The sequence below is a fragment of the Aureobasidium subglaciale genome (assembly GCF_000721755.1).
Source record: "Aureobasidium subglaciale EXF-2481 unplaced genomic scaffold scaffold_2, whole genome shotgun sequence".
Lineage (NCBI taxonomy): Eukaryota > Fungi > Ascomycota > Dothideomycetes > Dothideales > Saccotheciaceae > Aureobasidium > Aureobasidium subglaciale.
In genome coordinates, this window is record NW_013566993.1 from 488,570 (window position 1) to 502,365 (window position 13,796).

The following is a 13,796-nucleotide window of genomic DNA, read 5'->3' on the forward strand; positions in this document are numbered from 1 at the left end:
AGAGAATATGAAGTCGTTGACTCGGAAGCGGGGATTGCTTTTCAGCCGCTCGGCTATAGTACGCTATAGGTTTGCACAATATTCTTGGTCAAAGCCCAGGTCAACAGAACTATGCAAAGCAGTGGCTATTCCTACATTGTCATGTATCCGAGCAGGAAGGCACTACCAGACATAGTCTCGGTGAGCTACGAACATAGTAGACTGAGGCATCTCATTGAATGAGGAACCTCGCTTGTCGGTCCTCGAGTATACCCACCACCTATCTTGCGGAGCCAAAGTGCTCGACAGCAGTCCGTCATTTGAACTGATTCTCTCTATGTCAGAAGGCTCAACAATGCCGCGCTGAACTCCAAGTATGCAATGTTTCTCCTCCCAAGTACCCTTTTGTCGTGTGACCCAACGCCGAAAATGCTTCTCATGTCATTATACCTCCAAGGTGACCAGATGTCTTTCGGATGGCAGTGATCCAATCTTCTAGAGCCTCACAGCGACATCGATGCAGGGTATGCGCCATTCCTTCTTGTTGAACAACTCTTTCAACCATTCTGCCACACTGATTTGCGATTGTACGTCGAGTCCTGTCTTTTTCGTGAGGCCATCGGCAACAGACTGCGCGATCGACGCCGCCGCCGACTGTATGGCTGATGTCGCAACAGCAATGTTGTCTCCGAGAGCGGTCGCTGCCAAGTTTCCGGGATGCGACGAAGACGAAGACGAAGACGAAGACGAGGATTCGGGCTGAGGCTCAAACCAGTTGGTGTTGAAGTCGTAAACGGAGATGACGAGTACGGTGAGGAGCAGCGAGCAATAGACGCACGGTCGATTCAAATAGTACATGGCCGAGATGAACAGCACCAGGTAAAGCGGTGGTACATTTGATCTGACGTTTTGGTCAGCAATGAGATCGGCACTCTCGTACCCAGCAACACTAACATGAAGAAGAGGACTGGAAGCCACGTTCGTAGACAAAACATGACTGCTACCAATCCAACGTCTCTTGGCCCAGAAGCCCTCAAGTCGTTTCAGATCGTTCCTAGATTTGGTCGAGTCAAGAATTAAAGTGTTTGGTTGCTTGAGAAGGTGACAAGGCCTACCGATCTTGGCGTCGTCACTCCTCTCCCTCCAGCTAATCCATGCCTGAGGCACATCTCATACTCTCATCTGTACCATGGTAAGTAGACGTGCAAGCTGTTAGAAATGGTGTCTCTGGAGTATATGTGCCGTACGTCTCAATTTTTATGCGTCTGATGTTTTGCATGCTGAGAGAGACATGGCGTAAGACTGCACCCAGCCATCAATCCATTCAATCCATTTTTTCAGGCACCTCTGTCTTTCAATTGAAGAGTGTCTACCATACTGCTTGCGGGACCCGCGGTAGTATCTCACATCAAGTTCTACCTCACTCTCCCCTTTTCCTCGAACGCGTCAACGAGATAAGTCAAGTCAAGACTGAATGTTACCTAGTGTTTTCAGTTCACTTGGACATACAACCGTCGTCTCACATTTTTTCCTATCAATAAACTTCGCTCCTTTCCCTCCCTCTTCCTCTCTCTATCGCGCGCATTCTCTCTTCCTTTTCTCTCTTCCTCTTACGTTCCTTGTTTAAAGAAGCCCCCCCCCCCCCCCCCCCCCCCCCCCCCCCCCCCCCCCCCCCCCCTCGACAGCACTTTTATACAGCGCCAACGACCCCCCCCCCCCCCCCTTCTCACCTTTCTCTTCGCAAACTTACCGACCACTCCTACTCACACGAAATCAAACTTCTACCGTCGCTTTCGAGGATTCTCAGAAATCTGCGGCATTGCGGTATTACCACGCTGTATCCTATTGCGGTACAGAGTGAGTCATGTCTTCACCTTGCAGTGCCGTTGTGCTGCGAAAGAGGAAGCGCGAGCTAGACAGTCCATTTCAGTATCAGCCTTATGCTAAAAGATATCTGGATGCTGCGAGCGATGACTCAGATGACCACGATCTTGGTCAGGACGACAACTACGAGCTCGACAAAGAGCCCGAGCGAGGTGACATCCTTTATTCAGAGAATCAAGAGGCTTACCCGGACCATGCCGCATATCATTTCCAGATAGCTGGCATCGTGAGGCGTATCGAGATCCTTCTGGGCCAGATCAACGGACAACTTGGGCGGGGTGTACTCAAGAACGAAAAAGTCGAGAAACTGCGCTCTACAGTTTCTGAGCTCAGCGCGTTCCCTGACCCTCCTAAGTTGGTCATCGCTCTACTGGGAGAAGCCGGCGCTGGTATTGTGTTTCTATACGCCAAAAAGAAAATTGCTTCGCTAACATATTAGTAGGAAAGAGCTCTCTCATCAACTCACTTCTTGATACTCCGCATCTTGCCAAAGAGGTTTTTCAAATCTTGTGCTTCCTCTGAAGGTCGAACACTGACTTTACTGTACAGGGGAATGCTGGGCGAAGTTGCACTTGCGTAGTGACCGAGTTTCGTCAACCATTCGCAGGACAGAACAAGAAGTTTGCGGCTCACATCGAACTCTTGGACGACACAAGCATTGCAGCTCTCCTCAGAGAGCACATTGACGATTTTCTCGTTTACCACTTTGAGAAGGATGACTCTTGGACAAAGAACCAAGAAGAGCTATACTGTGCAAAAGCAAAGACTGCTGAAGATACCTTTTCTGACCTTTTTCATACTAGCACAGACTTCAAGTCCTTGGAAGCTATGAAGGCCTACATAGGACACGGTCGCATGAATGGTAGCGTCGATGTGATCGTCGAAGAGCTCCTGAACCGGTCTCACAGACTGATCAACGATGAAATGCCCAGACATCTTTCCAATCTGTTCGAAGCTGATACCGCTCACCAGCTTGGTAGACGGACAGAACCTTTCTTGTTTTCAAGATCGACTTGGAACTCGAGAGGCACACTTTGGCCCCTTGTCCACAAAGTCTCGTGAGTTGTCCTATATCTTGTTGCTTGGGAACACAAACCTGACTGTCTTGTAGCGTTGGTGTCAGTGGGCCTCGCCTCCTTCAGCACATCATTCTTGCGGATCTTCCCGGTATGTTGAGTCCGACATATCTTCATGTATAGCACTAAACAACACAGGTATCTCCGACACGAATCTTGTTCGTGCACGCATCAGCAGCAAGCATCTATCAATGTGCGATCATCTCTGGATTGTCACACCCATCAAACGCTGCATTGACAACAAGACAGTCCAGACTCTGCTCGATGACTATGGCGAGCGTTTCAAAGGCCATACTACAATCGTGTGCACACATACCGATGAGACAGGCAATCTGGACGAACTTGCTAGAGAGTACAAGAAATACGCCAAGCCATATCTCCAGGTCAAGAAACAAGTTGCTGAGAGCGAACGCCAGATGCGATCTTCAGAGAATGGGTCTCGCGGTTTATTCGAACAAGATAATCTGAGACAGGCTCATCAGAGCCTTCTCAATCAACAGCTGGAGACCGTCGTCTGGATGAGAAATGTCGCGGTGAGACAAATGCTTCACGAGAAGAAGAAAGACTACGTTCCTGCAGGCGAGCCGGAAACCATCTACTGCATCTCCAACAAGCATTACAACTGGCTTAAAGGATACAAGGAAAGATCGAAGGCAAGCGAAGCACAGCTGGGCCCTGAGGCTACAGAAGTGCCCGCTCTGCGAAGACACGCTCTTGGCCTTGCCTCTGCCGATGTCTGGGCCAATTTTGAGCGTCACATCTCACATTCAATTGTGGGCTTCATTGAGAGGCTGCACATCTGGGCAAGCAGCGTGCGTATGTCGGGCCAACATGTCAGTGCCGAGTCTCAGACACAATTCCAGCAGGTTAGATATGATCAGAATGGACTTCGGACTGCAGCTAATATGTCCTAGGCAATTTGCGAGACGCTGAGACACCATCCTACAACAGTTGCAAAGCAAGCGCCGGAAATTCTGGCAGCTCCCATCAACCGCCGCTTCCGAGAGATATGCCAACATGCGGAGCAGTACCTTACTAAGGTCCGCCGAAACTGGCCCCACGCCACAATCAGAGCTTTCGCTCGACGTGACGGCACTTGGACCCGCAAGCTGACAGGCAATGAATCTTGGAACGCCAAGATGTTCAAGGTAGCAGAGGACTGTATCAATGACAGTTGGCCCGACTTTATCGTGGCACAGAGAGATTCGATTGAATCCGTGGAAGTCAAGATTCTAGAAGGACTCGATACTGCCTCGGACCATCTGACCGGTATGAGCGACCTTGCTTTGGCCGACTCAAAGGTACATGCTGATTCTGCCACAGACTCAATCAATCGCTTCAACATTGCCACTGGACCTTTTGAGCGATTCGTGGCTGCCCAGAGATATGGTGTAGTTTCTCTATTCGCCGAACACAAGAAGACTTTTGACAAGACGATGAAGTATGTATGCCTACTCCTAATTACCAAAAGCATACTGATCGACTGAAGGAACACCAAGCAGTTAGCAGCCAAGGATCACCGCGATGGCTACTTTGCCGAGGCGATGTTACCAACCTACCAGATTTCTAAGCAGCAGAGTGGTTCGCAGCATCATACTGCCTCCAGTGTTCTGAGCTAACGCGCAGAACAGGAACCGGGTGTACAGACCGCTGTGTCGACATTCTCAAGCATCGCGTCAAGACACCAGGACCTGACTCCCCTTTCTCTGAAGCAACCAACGTCACCGTTGAGGCAATCAACTCTGCCACGATCGCACAGGTAGCAAAGATGGTCCAAGGATGCTCCGATATCTCCAACGATATCTTCGCGCAATTCTCTCTTATTATTGAGCAGCGACCCAAAGACAGTCCCATCGTCGCAGATATCAAGCACGAGCTCGAGATCATCCTGGCGCGCGCCGATCCAAAGATGAAGGGCATTCTGGCCGAACTCAAGCAAATTGAGAGAAACACGGCTCGCTTTTGATGCGACGGAAAGCCTCTAACACCAAATCCAACACATGACTCTTCACTTCCAGACAGCAGTCCACAAGATCAGCGGACACCACACTAGGTCTCAGAGAACAATCGTCTTTTTACAACTGCGCCACACTGGCCAGATTTTCTTTACGTTTTCTTTCCTTTGTCTCTTATTTGCATTTTCTCAAGTGGCTCTCGACAAGTCAATATATCATCATCCCTCGCCAGAACTAGCACAAGCACAAGCACTCGCAGAGATACAGCTCAACATGGTCTCTAGCTAGAAGCATATTTTCCTCATCATGATTTTACTAAGACATCCCACATCATCAGGCGAGACGAATGTGTCTCGGCCATTTACATACCCATTCTCTTCTTGCACAGACAGACAGACAAAAGCATCACTCATCTCATACCAAAACAATCAAAAGTAGCATCTACATCATTATCCCGTGCATAGTGTACATCCACGTGAGCAACATTGTTTGGCAACAGATAGTGTGCATGATATGCATCAGAGGGAATCAGAGTATGCCTATGGTCTTGAGCTGCACTGACCTTGACGTCAGGTCATCTGTGAGTAGACTCCCAGAGGGAACCAACATCAGAGCTGTAAAAAGGCAAAGTGCTTTCTGGATCTCGAACTGTATCTGATGAGAGTGTGGAGGAAGTAATCAGAGAGTAGTCTCCCGAAGTCGAAGGGGGATCAACACCAGAACTATAAAAAGGCACAGTGCTTTTTGGATCTCAAACTGTATCTCGGAAGAGTGTGGAGGGTGGCTGGTTCTCCAGAGACTATCTCCGCTCGTGCCTTGAGACAGAGCTTCTGTGGGGTTGACGGTGCAAGTGTGAGTGTCTGTCCATATTGGTTGCTTCGTAAGTCACATGCTGTTCACTGTACGATGAACCAAAACATTGGTTAAAGTGTTTGTAAATGTTTCGACTTTCGCTACGCTGAACGGGAGGGGGCCGAGTATTTGTGGACACAGAGGAAATCGCAGTTCTTAAAGTACACAAGCTCTCGGTAATCTCCATTCACCTCTTTCCGCCAAAAGACGACCCCTCCCTTTTTACAATGTCGCTTTTAATCTTTTGATATTCGTCGCGGGTATGGCTATGGCAGATTGCCCAGAAAGCTCCTCATCAACATTCTCCATTACGAGATCTACTTCTTCTCAAGATCGGCAAGAATCTTCTCGCCCTTGGCGCGGGCACTTGCGAGATCACCAACCATGTAGAAGGCACCCTCGGGAAGGTCATCGGCCTCACCAGCGATGATGGCCTTGAATGACTTGATGGTCTCCTTGAGGTCGACGAGGACACCCTCGATACCAGTGAAGACCTGGGCAACGGTGAAGGGTTGCGACAGGAAACGCTGGAGCTTACGGGCACGCTCGACGGTAAGCTTGTCAGCCTCAGACAACTCATCCATACCAAGAATGGCAATGATATCCTGGAGCGACTTGTACTCCTGGAGCATCTGCTGGACCTTGGAGGCGGTGTCGTAGTGGTCCTGACCAACGATACGGGGGTCGAGCATACGAGACTTGGAATCCAGAGGGTCGACAGCGGGGTAGATACCCAACTCGGAGATACCACGGGACAAGACAGTGGTGGCGTCCAAATGGGCGAAGGTGGTGGCAGGAGCAGGGTCAGTCAAATCATCAGCGGGGACGTAGACAGCCTGGACCGAGGTAATGGAACCCTTCTGGGTGGTGGTAATACGCTCTTGCATACCACCCATGTCGACGGCGAGGGTGGGCTGGTAACCGACGGCAGAGGGAATACGACCGAGAAGGGCAGACACCTCGGAACCGGCCTGGGTGAAACGGAAAATGTTGTCAATGAAGAGAAGCACTAGAAACGAGTTAGTCAAGCTTGTCCGCAGTCTAGGAAGCATTTCAGGCAAACTCACCATCCTGACCCTCCTCGTCACGGAAGTACTCGGCGACGGTAAGACCAGTAAGGGCGACACGGGCACGGGCACCTGGGGGCTCGTTCATCTGACCGAAGACAAGGGCGACCTTGGACTCGCCGTCAAGCTGAATGACACCGGTCTCCTGCATTTCGTGGTACAAATCGTTACCCTCACGAGTGCGCTCACCGACACCAGTGAAGACGGAGTAACCACCGTGAGCCTTGGCGATGTTGTTCTGCGGTGAACATTAGTTATCTGAGGCTGGGACGAAGGGAGTGTGAGAGACATACAATGAGCTCCTGAATGAAGACAGTCTTGCCGACACCGGCACCGCCGAAAAGACCAATCTTACCACCACGGGCGTAAGGGGCGAGAAGGTCGACAACCTTGATACCAGTGGCGAGAATCTCGGCAGAGGTGGACTGGTCAACGAATGCGGGAGCTTCGGCGTGAATGGGGGCAAGCTTGGTTCCCTTGATAGGACCACGCTCGTCAATGGGGTCACCAGTGACGTTCATGATGCGACCGAGACAGCCGGGACCGACGGGAATCATGATGGGGGCACCAGTGTCGACGACCTTGCGGCCACGGACGAGACCCTCGGTACCGTCCATGGCAATGCAGCGGACGACGTTCTCACCCAAATGTTGCTAGAGCTTGTTAGACGAGTCTATGTTGCAGGGGTAGTGCGGCGAAGCTTACGGCGACCTCGAGGACGAGCTTCTGACCGTTGTTCTCGGTGTTGACGGCGTTGAGAATGGCGGGCAGCTGCTCACCGTCGAACTTGACTGTAATTATGCATCAGTATGCGTGTTCATGTTGTGGCTACGAGGTGCGAGCAGCGACAATGGACATGCGGCGGCAGTGGCGCTTGTGCTCGGCGTCGTGGGGAAAAGGTTTTCTCATACCGTCAACGACGGCACCAATGACCTGGTGGACTCTGCCATCCTGGTTGGGGGTGGTGCTGGCGTAGCGCTGGCTCAAGGCGGGAGCGAACGAAGACTTGATGGGCTGGAAGGCGCGCTGCAAAGTAGCAGGGCGACGGGCGGAAGCCCTCAATGACCTGGCAATGCCGCTATGGAGCGCAGTCGGGTCAGTCGGATTGGCCTCGCGAAAGTGGGTGGCGACAGCTTGGTGCGTACCTGCTGAGCATTTTGACGGGTCTCGGGAAGGAATTGATGGGAGTGGAGAGGTGATGGAGATGGAGGTCGGTCTGCTGGGAGGTTGAAGTTCGAAGAGCCACCTCAAGTTCTTGCCGGGCGGGAAAGGACCGAGCTCGAGATTCCGTGACTTTGCAACTTGGCCAGAAATATGGAAGCTGCTGAACATTAATCTTCACCGCCTGGCCTATATCCCTCGACAAACAATGTTCTAGCTCCCTCACTATTTTCACATGCATACGAGTGGTTTGAGGATCTTGAACATGTTCTGTTACGATCGCAACTGCTCCATATCAACACTCTGCCCATATCTGCTTCCAAAGTGGCCAGCACTTCTGACCTCCAGATCGAGGCTGAACCATACCCTTTTGGGAAGCCCACCCGATTTGTTCCTTTCTGTGCTGCTGCGAGACCGGGGTTTCTGTCTATCAACCACTAAATGCGCCTGCCTCTTGATTCGCACTCCTACTCGCGCCTTCTCCGAGCTTCACTTCTCACGAACAACTCGCATCCTTCCGCTGCCTACACAATCTCTCAGGCTCTCCGACTATCATGCCCTCACGTCGCACACTTGTCCCTGCTTGCGCCCATATTCTGTCTTACGCGCGTCATCTCTACGTGACACAACACTCTCTTGCCTACGCCACCCTCTAGCCTTCCCATGCGCGAAACACTGTCACACTTGTAGCTGTCTCAAGGCACGAACATCTTCGAATCTGGAGCGGTGCCACCGAGATACATATTTTCCACGGCTCTGCGTCAGATGTCTCGACAAACAATATGACTATGCCTTGCTACAGCTCATTGTCGCTCGCTCTGATCATTGGGGTGTGTCAGAATATCTTCTGGGCAAGCGTCATTGAGTCAAATGCGATTTTTCTTTACAACAAAGGACTTCGAGGTCATGCTTTGTTCTGGGTCGAGCTGGGTGTCAATTCTTTCAAGGTGCTTGGACACAAAAGAGGTTGTAACAAAGAGACAATCTCATTGTCTTCAGTGGAGCTTTCACATAAAGTCAAGCATCCATGCATAGTGCTCCTCAACTGCGGGACAGCATCGGACACTAACAGCAGATATTACTAACCATTCTCGCAAGGAATACAGTTACAATGCCTCTGGAAATCACATCAAAGGACATGCCACATCTGGCAGCTATTGGGACCAAGCCATCTCCCCAGAAAGCCCCTCAGAGATCTGAATACTCGAGCAAGGAGACTTGGCTCAACGACTTCAACCGCTACGCGGAAAACAGTCACGACCTTGTTGACACTCTCCACCCCCAAGCTCTCAAGGAAGTCACTGAAGCCATTAGTCCGACTGACCTCTCTTATCGCCTCTTTATGCTCGCCAGCATCTATACTCACATCGACTCCAATGAAGCGGCTGCTGAAGGTCTTCATGATATGATTGAAGTCCTCGAGTCCGAGATGGAATACCTTGATGAACACATTGGTAAGATGCTTGCTGATCTTGCTCTTTCGTCACCCATGCTCGTTGACGAGTATGTGGCGCTCGAAAAGCATGCTCGTAACACAACCCATAGTAAGACGAACGTGTCTGCCATTATGACCTGGAAGCACAATTGGCCAAGAGGCTTTGCTCTCCTCCTACGCGTCCACGCCGTTCACGCCCGCCGAATTGACGATCTCAAATCCAAACACGACCTCATAACTGCTGGACGGCTCGATTACAAACAATTCTCCAAGAAGTGGCATATTCTTCTCTGGGACGAAGGTCTCTGGCCACACGGCTATGGTTACGAGCGAACAGCGTCCACCGATTTTGCTGAGTACCACCGGCCTTCATTGACTAAGATTTCTCCCAGTGCGGCGATCGCTTATGTCAGGTCGTCAGCGATCATTCGCTCTGAGCGCCGTCGTTCGGCTCTTGATCGTCTCGCAAAAGGTAGGGGAGGCGAAAGTGACTTCCTAGACCCTGACTTTGTCGATTATTGGTTTCATGGTTTTAGCTCTTGGTTGGACATTACTCTGCCTCTGCTATACCAGAAAGACCCCGCATATGCCACAATGTGGATCGATCTAGCCAGGAAACTCAATGCGATGCACCGTGAATGGATTGCTGAGGCTGATTATAATGAACGTGGTAGTGTGTTGATCACCAAGAATGCCCGTTTCACTTTGCGGCAGAACAGGCGAGTACATCGCGAGTTCGGCGTCTTCTCTCCCCCTTCGAAACACACCCCGCTCTGTATCCGCTCGAATTAAGGAAGGCAGGTCCGTGACTCTTGTCTTCTGTCTCATGTGAAATCTGATCGCTGTGTTATGATGTCCGATGTCGTTATACAATCTAATAACTCGTTTGTCCAAACCAAATCTCCAGTATCGATCTTTCCTTTGTCTCATGCCTATCATTGACATTCTCTGGCCTCCTCGTATTGTCAAACCCTCTCTTTACACTGTTAAAAGCAGGGCAACGACGAGCTGTGGAAAGACACAATTATATCTCGTATTAGCAACGCAGGGAGTCGTTGATGCGAATTATCTCACAATGACATCGTCTCAAGTCAAGCAAATATCCTGCTTTCAAGTAGCTACAAGTGTGACAGTACGGGGAGAGGTCTTGCTGTAATCGATTCTTCGATTCGGGAGATGCGTGCCTAAGAGGTTTCGACCAGAGGAGTTTATCATAACCACGCGATCGAACTCAAGGAAGTTGCTGCAGTGCACTAGAGCGGCTGTCCTTTCTTCCAGACATTGAGTGAGGTCTTGCAGATGCATCACGCAAGCAGACTAGCCATTCTCAAGCATATCGTCGCCGCCATCATATATAAAAAAGAAGAACAGGGTCATTCCCTCAACATCCGGTCAAAGCCTGCCAGCTCTAGGCCCACAAACGCCGCTAACGAAAAAGGAAGCAAAAAAAGTATAAGCATCATCGAAAGGCAAAAGAGATCCACCTCGCACCTTTGAGCCTGCACGAAGCAAAAGAAGACGATGCTATGCCGCTTCTGTGGATCGAACACAGTGCCTCCAGAATACTTCGGAAGAATCGAAAGGACAGAAGTTGACTTCAGTCTGGCGCTCTCCCAGATGAGCTAAAGCGGCTTGATGAGATGTGGCTCGAGCGTTCATATTGAACATTTTGCGCTGTGCAATCCTTGTTGGAGAACGGGATGCGAAGGGTAGGAGGTGGGAGGTGTGAGATGTACGAGAGGTAGGTTTGATGGGTAGGCTTCAATTGTGTGGCTTTCTCCGAGAATTTGCAGTCAAGATGGCCGACGGTGTAATTTGTCAGATCGTCACAATCGTTAATGGCTGTAGCAGGATACACGGTCATGTATGAGAAGCCGCCGCTTGTCCAATCAGGAGATATAGGTGTACGAAGAAAAGTTCGACCTTCCTCGAGGACTCGCAGATTTGGAAGTGACAAGATGTCGGCTCTCATTGAAAGTTGCTTAGGATCATATATTCATCGTGTGTTCATACAAATCATGTGAATCCAGCGGCCGTGGCCTTCTGGCGGTACTCTTCGAATGTCGTAGCATGTCCACCTCGACTGTTTGCTCTTGCCCTCCGCTCGAAGTCACTTTCCGTAGGTTCTTCACCACGTTTGCGGTCTTCCCAATCTTCTTCCTCTCTAACGAGCAATGCGTTGAACCTCGTCTTGCCATCGCGTGTAAAGTAAAGAGCTGGAGAGTTTCTCTTTGCTACATCCTCGGTTATGGCGATATGCTTAATATCAGAACCTGGTGCCTCGAACATACTGTCGCCTAGCAATCTCTCCAAGACAGTGCGGAGACCTCGGGCACCAGTGCCCATGCTGTAAGCAGTTTCTGCAATGGCGTGAAGTGCGGCAGAGGTAATCCTGAGCTCTATTGAAGAGAGCTGGAACAGCTGCTCATACTGTTTTAGCAACGAGTTCCGCGGCTCAGTCAGGACTTTGACCAAGGCATTGATATCCAGAGCCGAAAGCGCACATGTAATTGGGATACGGCCGACCAGTTCAGGTATCATGCCGTACCTTTGCAAATCTTGCGGCTCGACGAGGTCCAGGATGTTGTAGGTAGCCTTCTTGCCTTTTGATGAAGGGTTGTACGAATCTTCTTCCGAAGCTGCGGGCATGTAGTATGGCAGATGCTTGCGGATCATCTCGTCGTCGTCTGTGATGGTTGTCTCCTGCGCTCCACCGTCTTGGGAAGTGCTCGAACGTACGTTAGCACCAAAACCGATGCCTCCTTTGGCTACACGATCAAGGATTGTTTTGTGAAGGCCGCTAAATGCACCAGTGCATATGAACAAGATATTGCTCGTGTTGACATTGAAGACCTCGCTCTTGCCAGGAGATTGTACCATGCCTCCAGCCGCACCACCGCCACTCAGTGGACTGTTCGTGGGCGACCCATTCGGATATTGATTGTTGTTGTTGTTGCGACCAGAGTTGTTTCCTCTCTCTTGTTTGGCTTGTATTTGCAGGGTAGTGCCTTCGATAATCTTGAGCAGCGCCTGCTGTACCCCTTCTCCTCCGACATCTTTGCCATTCGATACTTTGGCCGTAGCAATCTTGTCAATCTCATCGAGACAGATGATGCCATGTTCCGCCTTTTCCACATCGTAATTCGCTGCGGCCAACAACCGTTGTACGCACACGTCTGCATCCTCACCGATATAGCCCGCTTGCGTGAATGGCGTGCAGTCGGACATGCTGAAGGGCACATCCAGAACGCGAGCCAGTGTCTTCGCCATGAGCGTCTTGCCAACGCCTGAAGGGCCGAGCAGCATGATGTTGGATTTCTCGATTGTCAATGAAGACGAGTCTTCTAGAGTAGACGGTGTCAGAGGTGGTGATGGAGGGACCCATACATGGATATGTGAGTGTATAGTCGCGTGATGGCCTGGAAACTCATCTATTTGCACTGGTTAGTATATGCTCATACTGGCACAGACTTCATGATGGTTTTGCGTTCCGCAAGTACATCTACAGGTAATCCTGGGGTTTAGGAAGTGCGACCAACCTTCTACTGGATGCCTTGATCTCCTGGCCTGGCGCTCGAGTAACTCCTGTGCTTCCTCATCCTGCCGCTGAATCTCTTGGATCCTTTGATAGTGGTTGTAGATAGTTGAGCTGAGTACCTTCTTGGCTCGTTCCTGGCCGACTACGAACTGGTCCAGATGCATTTTGAGAGCTCGTGGAGTGATCTTGGGGGCGCCAATGTTAGAGGCTTTCCGCAAAGGACCTTCAGTATCGCCAGGCTCGTAGTAGCCAGTGAAGCCTTGACCAGAGAAGCTAGAGCGGAAGTCCGAGCTGCTTGAGAGAGCCGCAGCACTTGAGCGTAGCGTCCGTGTAAAGGTGTATGCTACCCGGACTTGATGAGGGGTATACCGGTGTGATGTAGCGAGCATAGTGGTAAAAGAGAGCCACCGAGATGTCCCAGACTAAGAGAACCTACCCGAAGACTCGGTATCGCAGCTCTCCAAAGCCAGCTTGATGTTTGCTGCTTGACTCGATATGATGACTCGGGCATTCACTTCCCCGCAAAGGAGATAACGGACAAGCTCGAGGGTGCATGGTGGCTTGGGCCAAGTGTTTTGATAGGTTGATCGGAAGTATCCCTCGAACGCCGAGGACGAGGAGCTACGTAGTTTGTCGAGGGTCTCGCGGCACCACAATCTTGCACGAACGTTTATCTCAACACAATCAAAGCTGGAGCAGTGGTCGCTGAGGCAGTCGAGGCTGTTGAAGAGACAGACATATGGGCACGCTCGTGCATCCGGACCCCAGCAAGTTCGCGTTGGACAGGAAAAGTCAAATGTTGAGCGACCGCCCACGAAAGTCGGACCGAAAACGGCTAGTTCATGCGGG

The 13,796-nt window shown here is 50.8% G+C and overlaps 5 protein-coding genes across 5 annotated transcripts; 2 read left to right on the forward strand and 3 right to left on the reverse strand.

Moving 5' to 3' along the window:
* Position 1: 1 nt before the first annotated feature.
* Positions 2–1,060, reverse strand: AUEXF2481DRAFT_36161 (uncharacterized protein). Its single transcript, XM_013491983.1, has 2 exons — positions 934–1,060; positions 2–880 (listed from the first exon to the last, which is right to left on the reverse strand). Exons 1-2 carry the CDS (start codon positions 972–974, stop codon positions 475–477), a joined length of 447 nt encoding a protein of 148 aa, XP_013347437.1. The 5' UTR covers positions 975–1,060; the 3' UTR covers positions 2–474.
* Positions 1,061–1,843: 783 nt separating this feature from the next.
* Positions 1,844–4,905, forward strand: AUEXF2481DRAFT_1681 (uncharacterized protein; the record flags this gene model as incomplete). Its single annotated transcript, XM_013491711.1, has 9 exons — positions 1,844–2,252; positions 2,306–2,358; positions 2,413–2,921; positions 2,975–3,030; positions 3,078–3,805; positions 3,854–4,208; positions 4,263–4,380; positions 4,429–4,520; positions 4,571–4,905. 9 exons carry the CDS (start codon positions 1,844–1,846, stop codon positions 4,903–4,905), a joined length of 2,655 nt encoding a protein of 884 aa, XP_013347165.1.
* Positions 4,906–5,862: 957 nt separating this feature from the next.
* AUEXF2481DRAFT_36163 (uncharacterized protein) lies at positions 5,863–8,245 on the reverse strand. Its single transcript, XM_013491984.1, has 6 exons — positions 7,959–8,245; positions 7,725–7,891; positions 7,519–7,604; positions 7,107–7,466; positions 6,814–7,051; positions 5,863–6,755 (listed from the first exon to the last, which is right to left on the reverse strand). The coding sequence occupies exons 1-6, from the start codon at positions 7,967–7,969 to the stop codon at positions 6,064–6,066; spliced, it is 1,554 nt and encodes a 517-aa protein (XP_013347438.1). The 5' UTR covers positions 7,970–8,245; the 3' UTR covers positions 5,863–6,063.
* Positions 8,246–9,085: 840 nt separating this feature from the next.
* Positions 9,086–10,201, forward strand: AUEXF2481DRAFT_26102 (uncharacterized protein; the record flags this gene model as incomplete). Its single annotated transcript, XM_013491864.1, has 1 exon — positions 9,086–10,201. The coding sequence occupies one exon, from the start codon at positions 9,086–9,088 to the stop codon at positions 10,199–10,201; it is 1,116 nt and encodes a 371-aa protein (XP_013347318.1).
* A 1,224-nt stretch (positions 10,202–11,425) lies between these two features.
* Positions 11,426–13,336, reverse strand: AUEXF2481DRAFT_26103 (uncharacterized protein; the record flags this gene model as incomplete). The annotated part of the gene is made up of 2 exons (XM_013491865.1): positions 11,426–12,840; positions 12,949–13,336. The coding sequence occupies 2 exons, from the start codon at positions 13,334–13,336 to the stop codon at positions 11,426–11,428; spliced, it is 1,803 nt and encodes a 600-aa protein (XP_013347319.1).
* Between the last annotated feature and the right edge of the window lie 460 nt (positions 13,337–13,796).

Bases quoted from the DNA above. Each gene is read 5' to 3' on its own strand.
- AUEXF2481DRAFT_36161 (XM_013491983.1), bottom strand. From the start codon at position 974: ATGTTTTGTCTACGAACGTGGCTTCCAGTCCTCTTCTTCAT. The intron at 881-933 runs GTTAGTGTTGCT...CCAAAACGTCAG, and splicing joins CTTCCAGTCCTCTTCTTCAT to ATCAAATGTACCACCGCTTT.
- AUEXF2481DRAFT_36163 (XM_013491984.1), bottom strand. The intron at 7,605-7,724 runs GTATGAGAAAAC...GCATAATTACAG, and splicing joins CATTGGTGCCGTCGTTGACG to TCAAGTTCGACGGTGAGCAG. The intron at 7,467-7,518 runs GTAAGCTTCGCC...AACAAGCTCTAG, and splicing joins AGCTCGTCCTCGAGGTCGCC to CAACATTTGGGTGAGAACGT.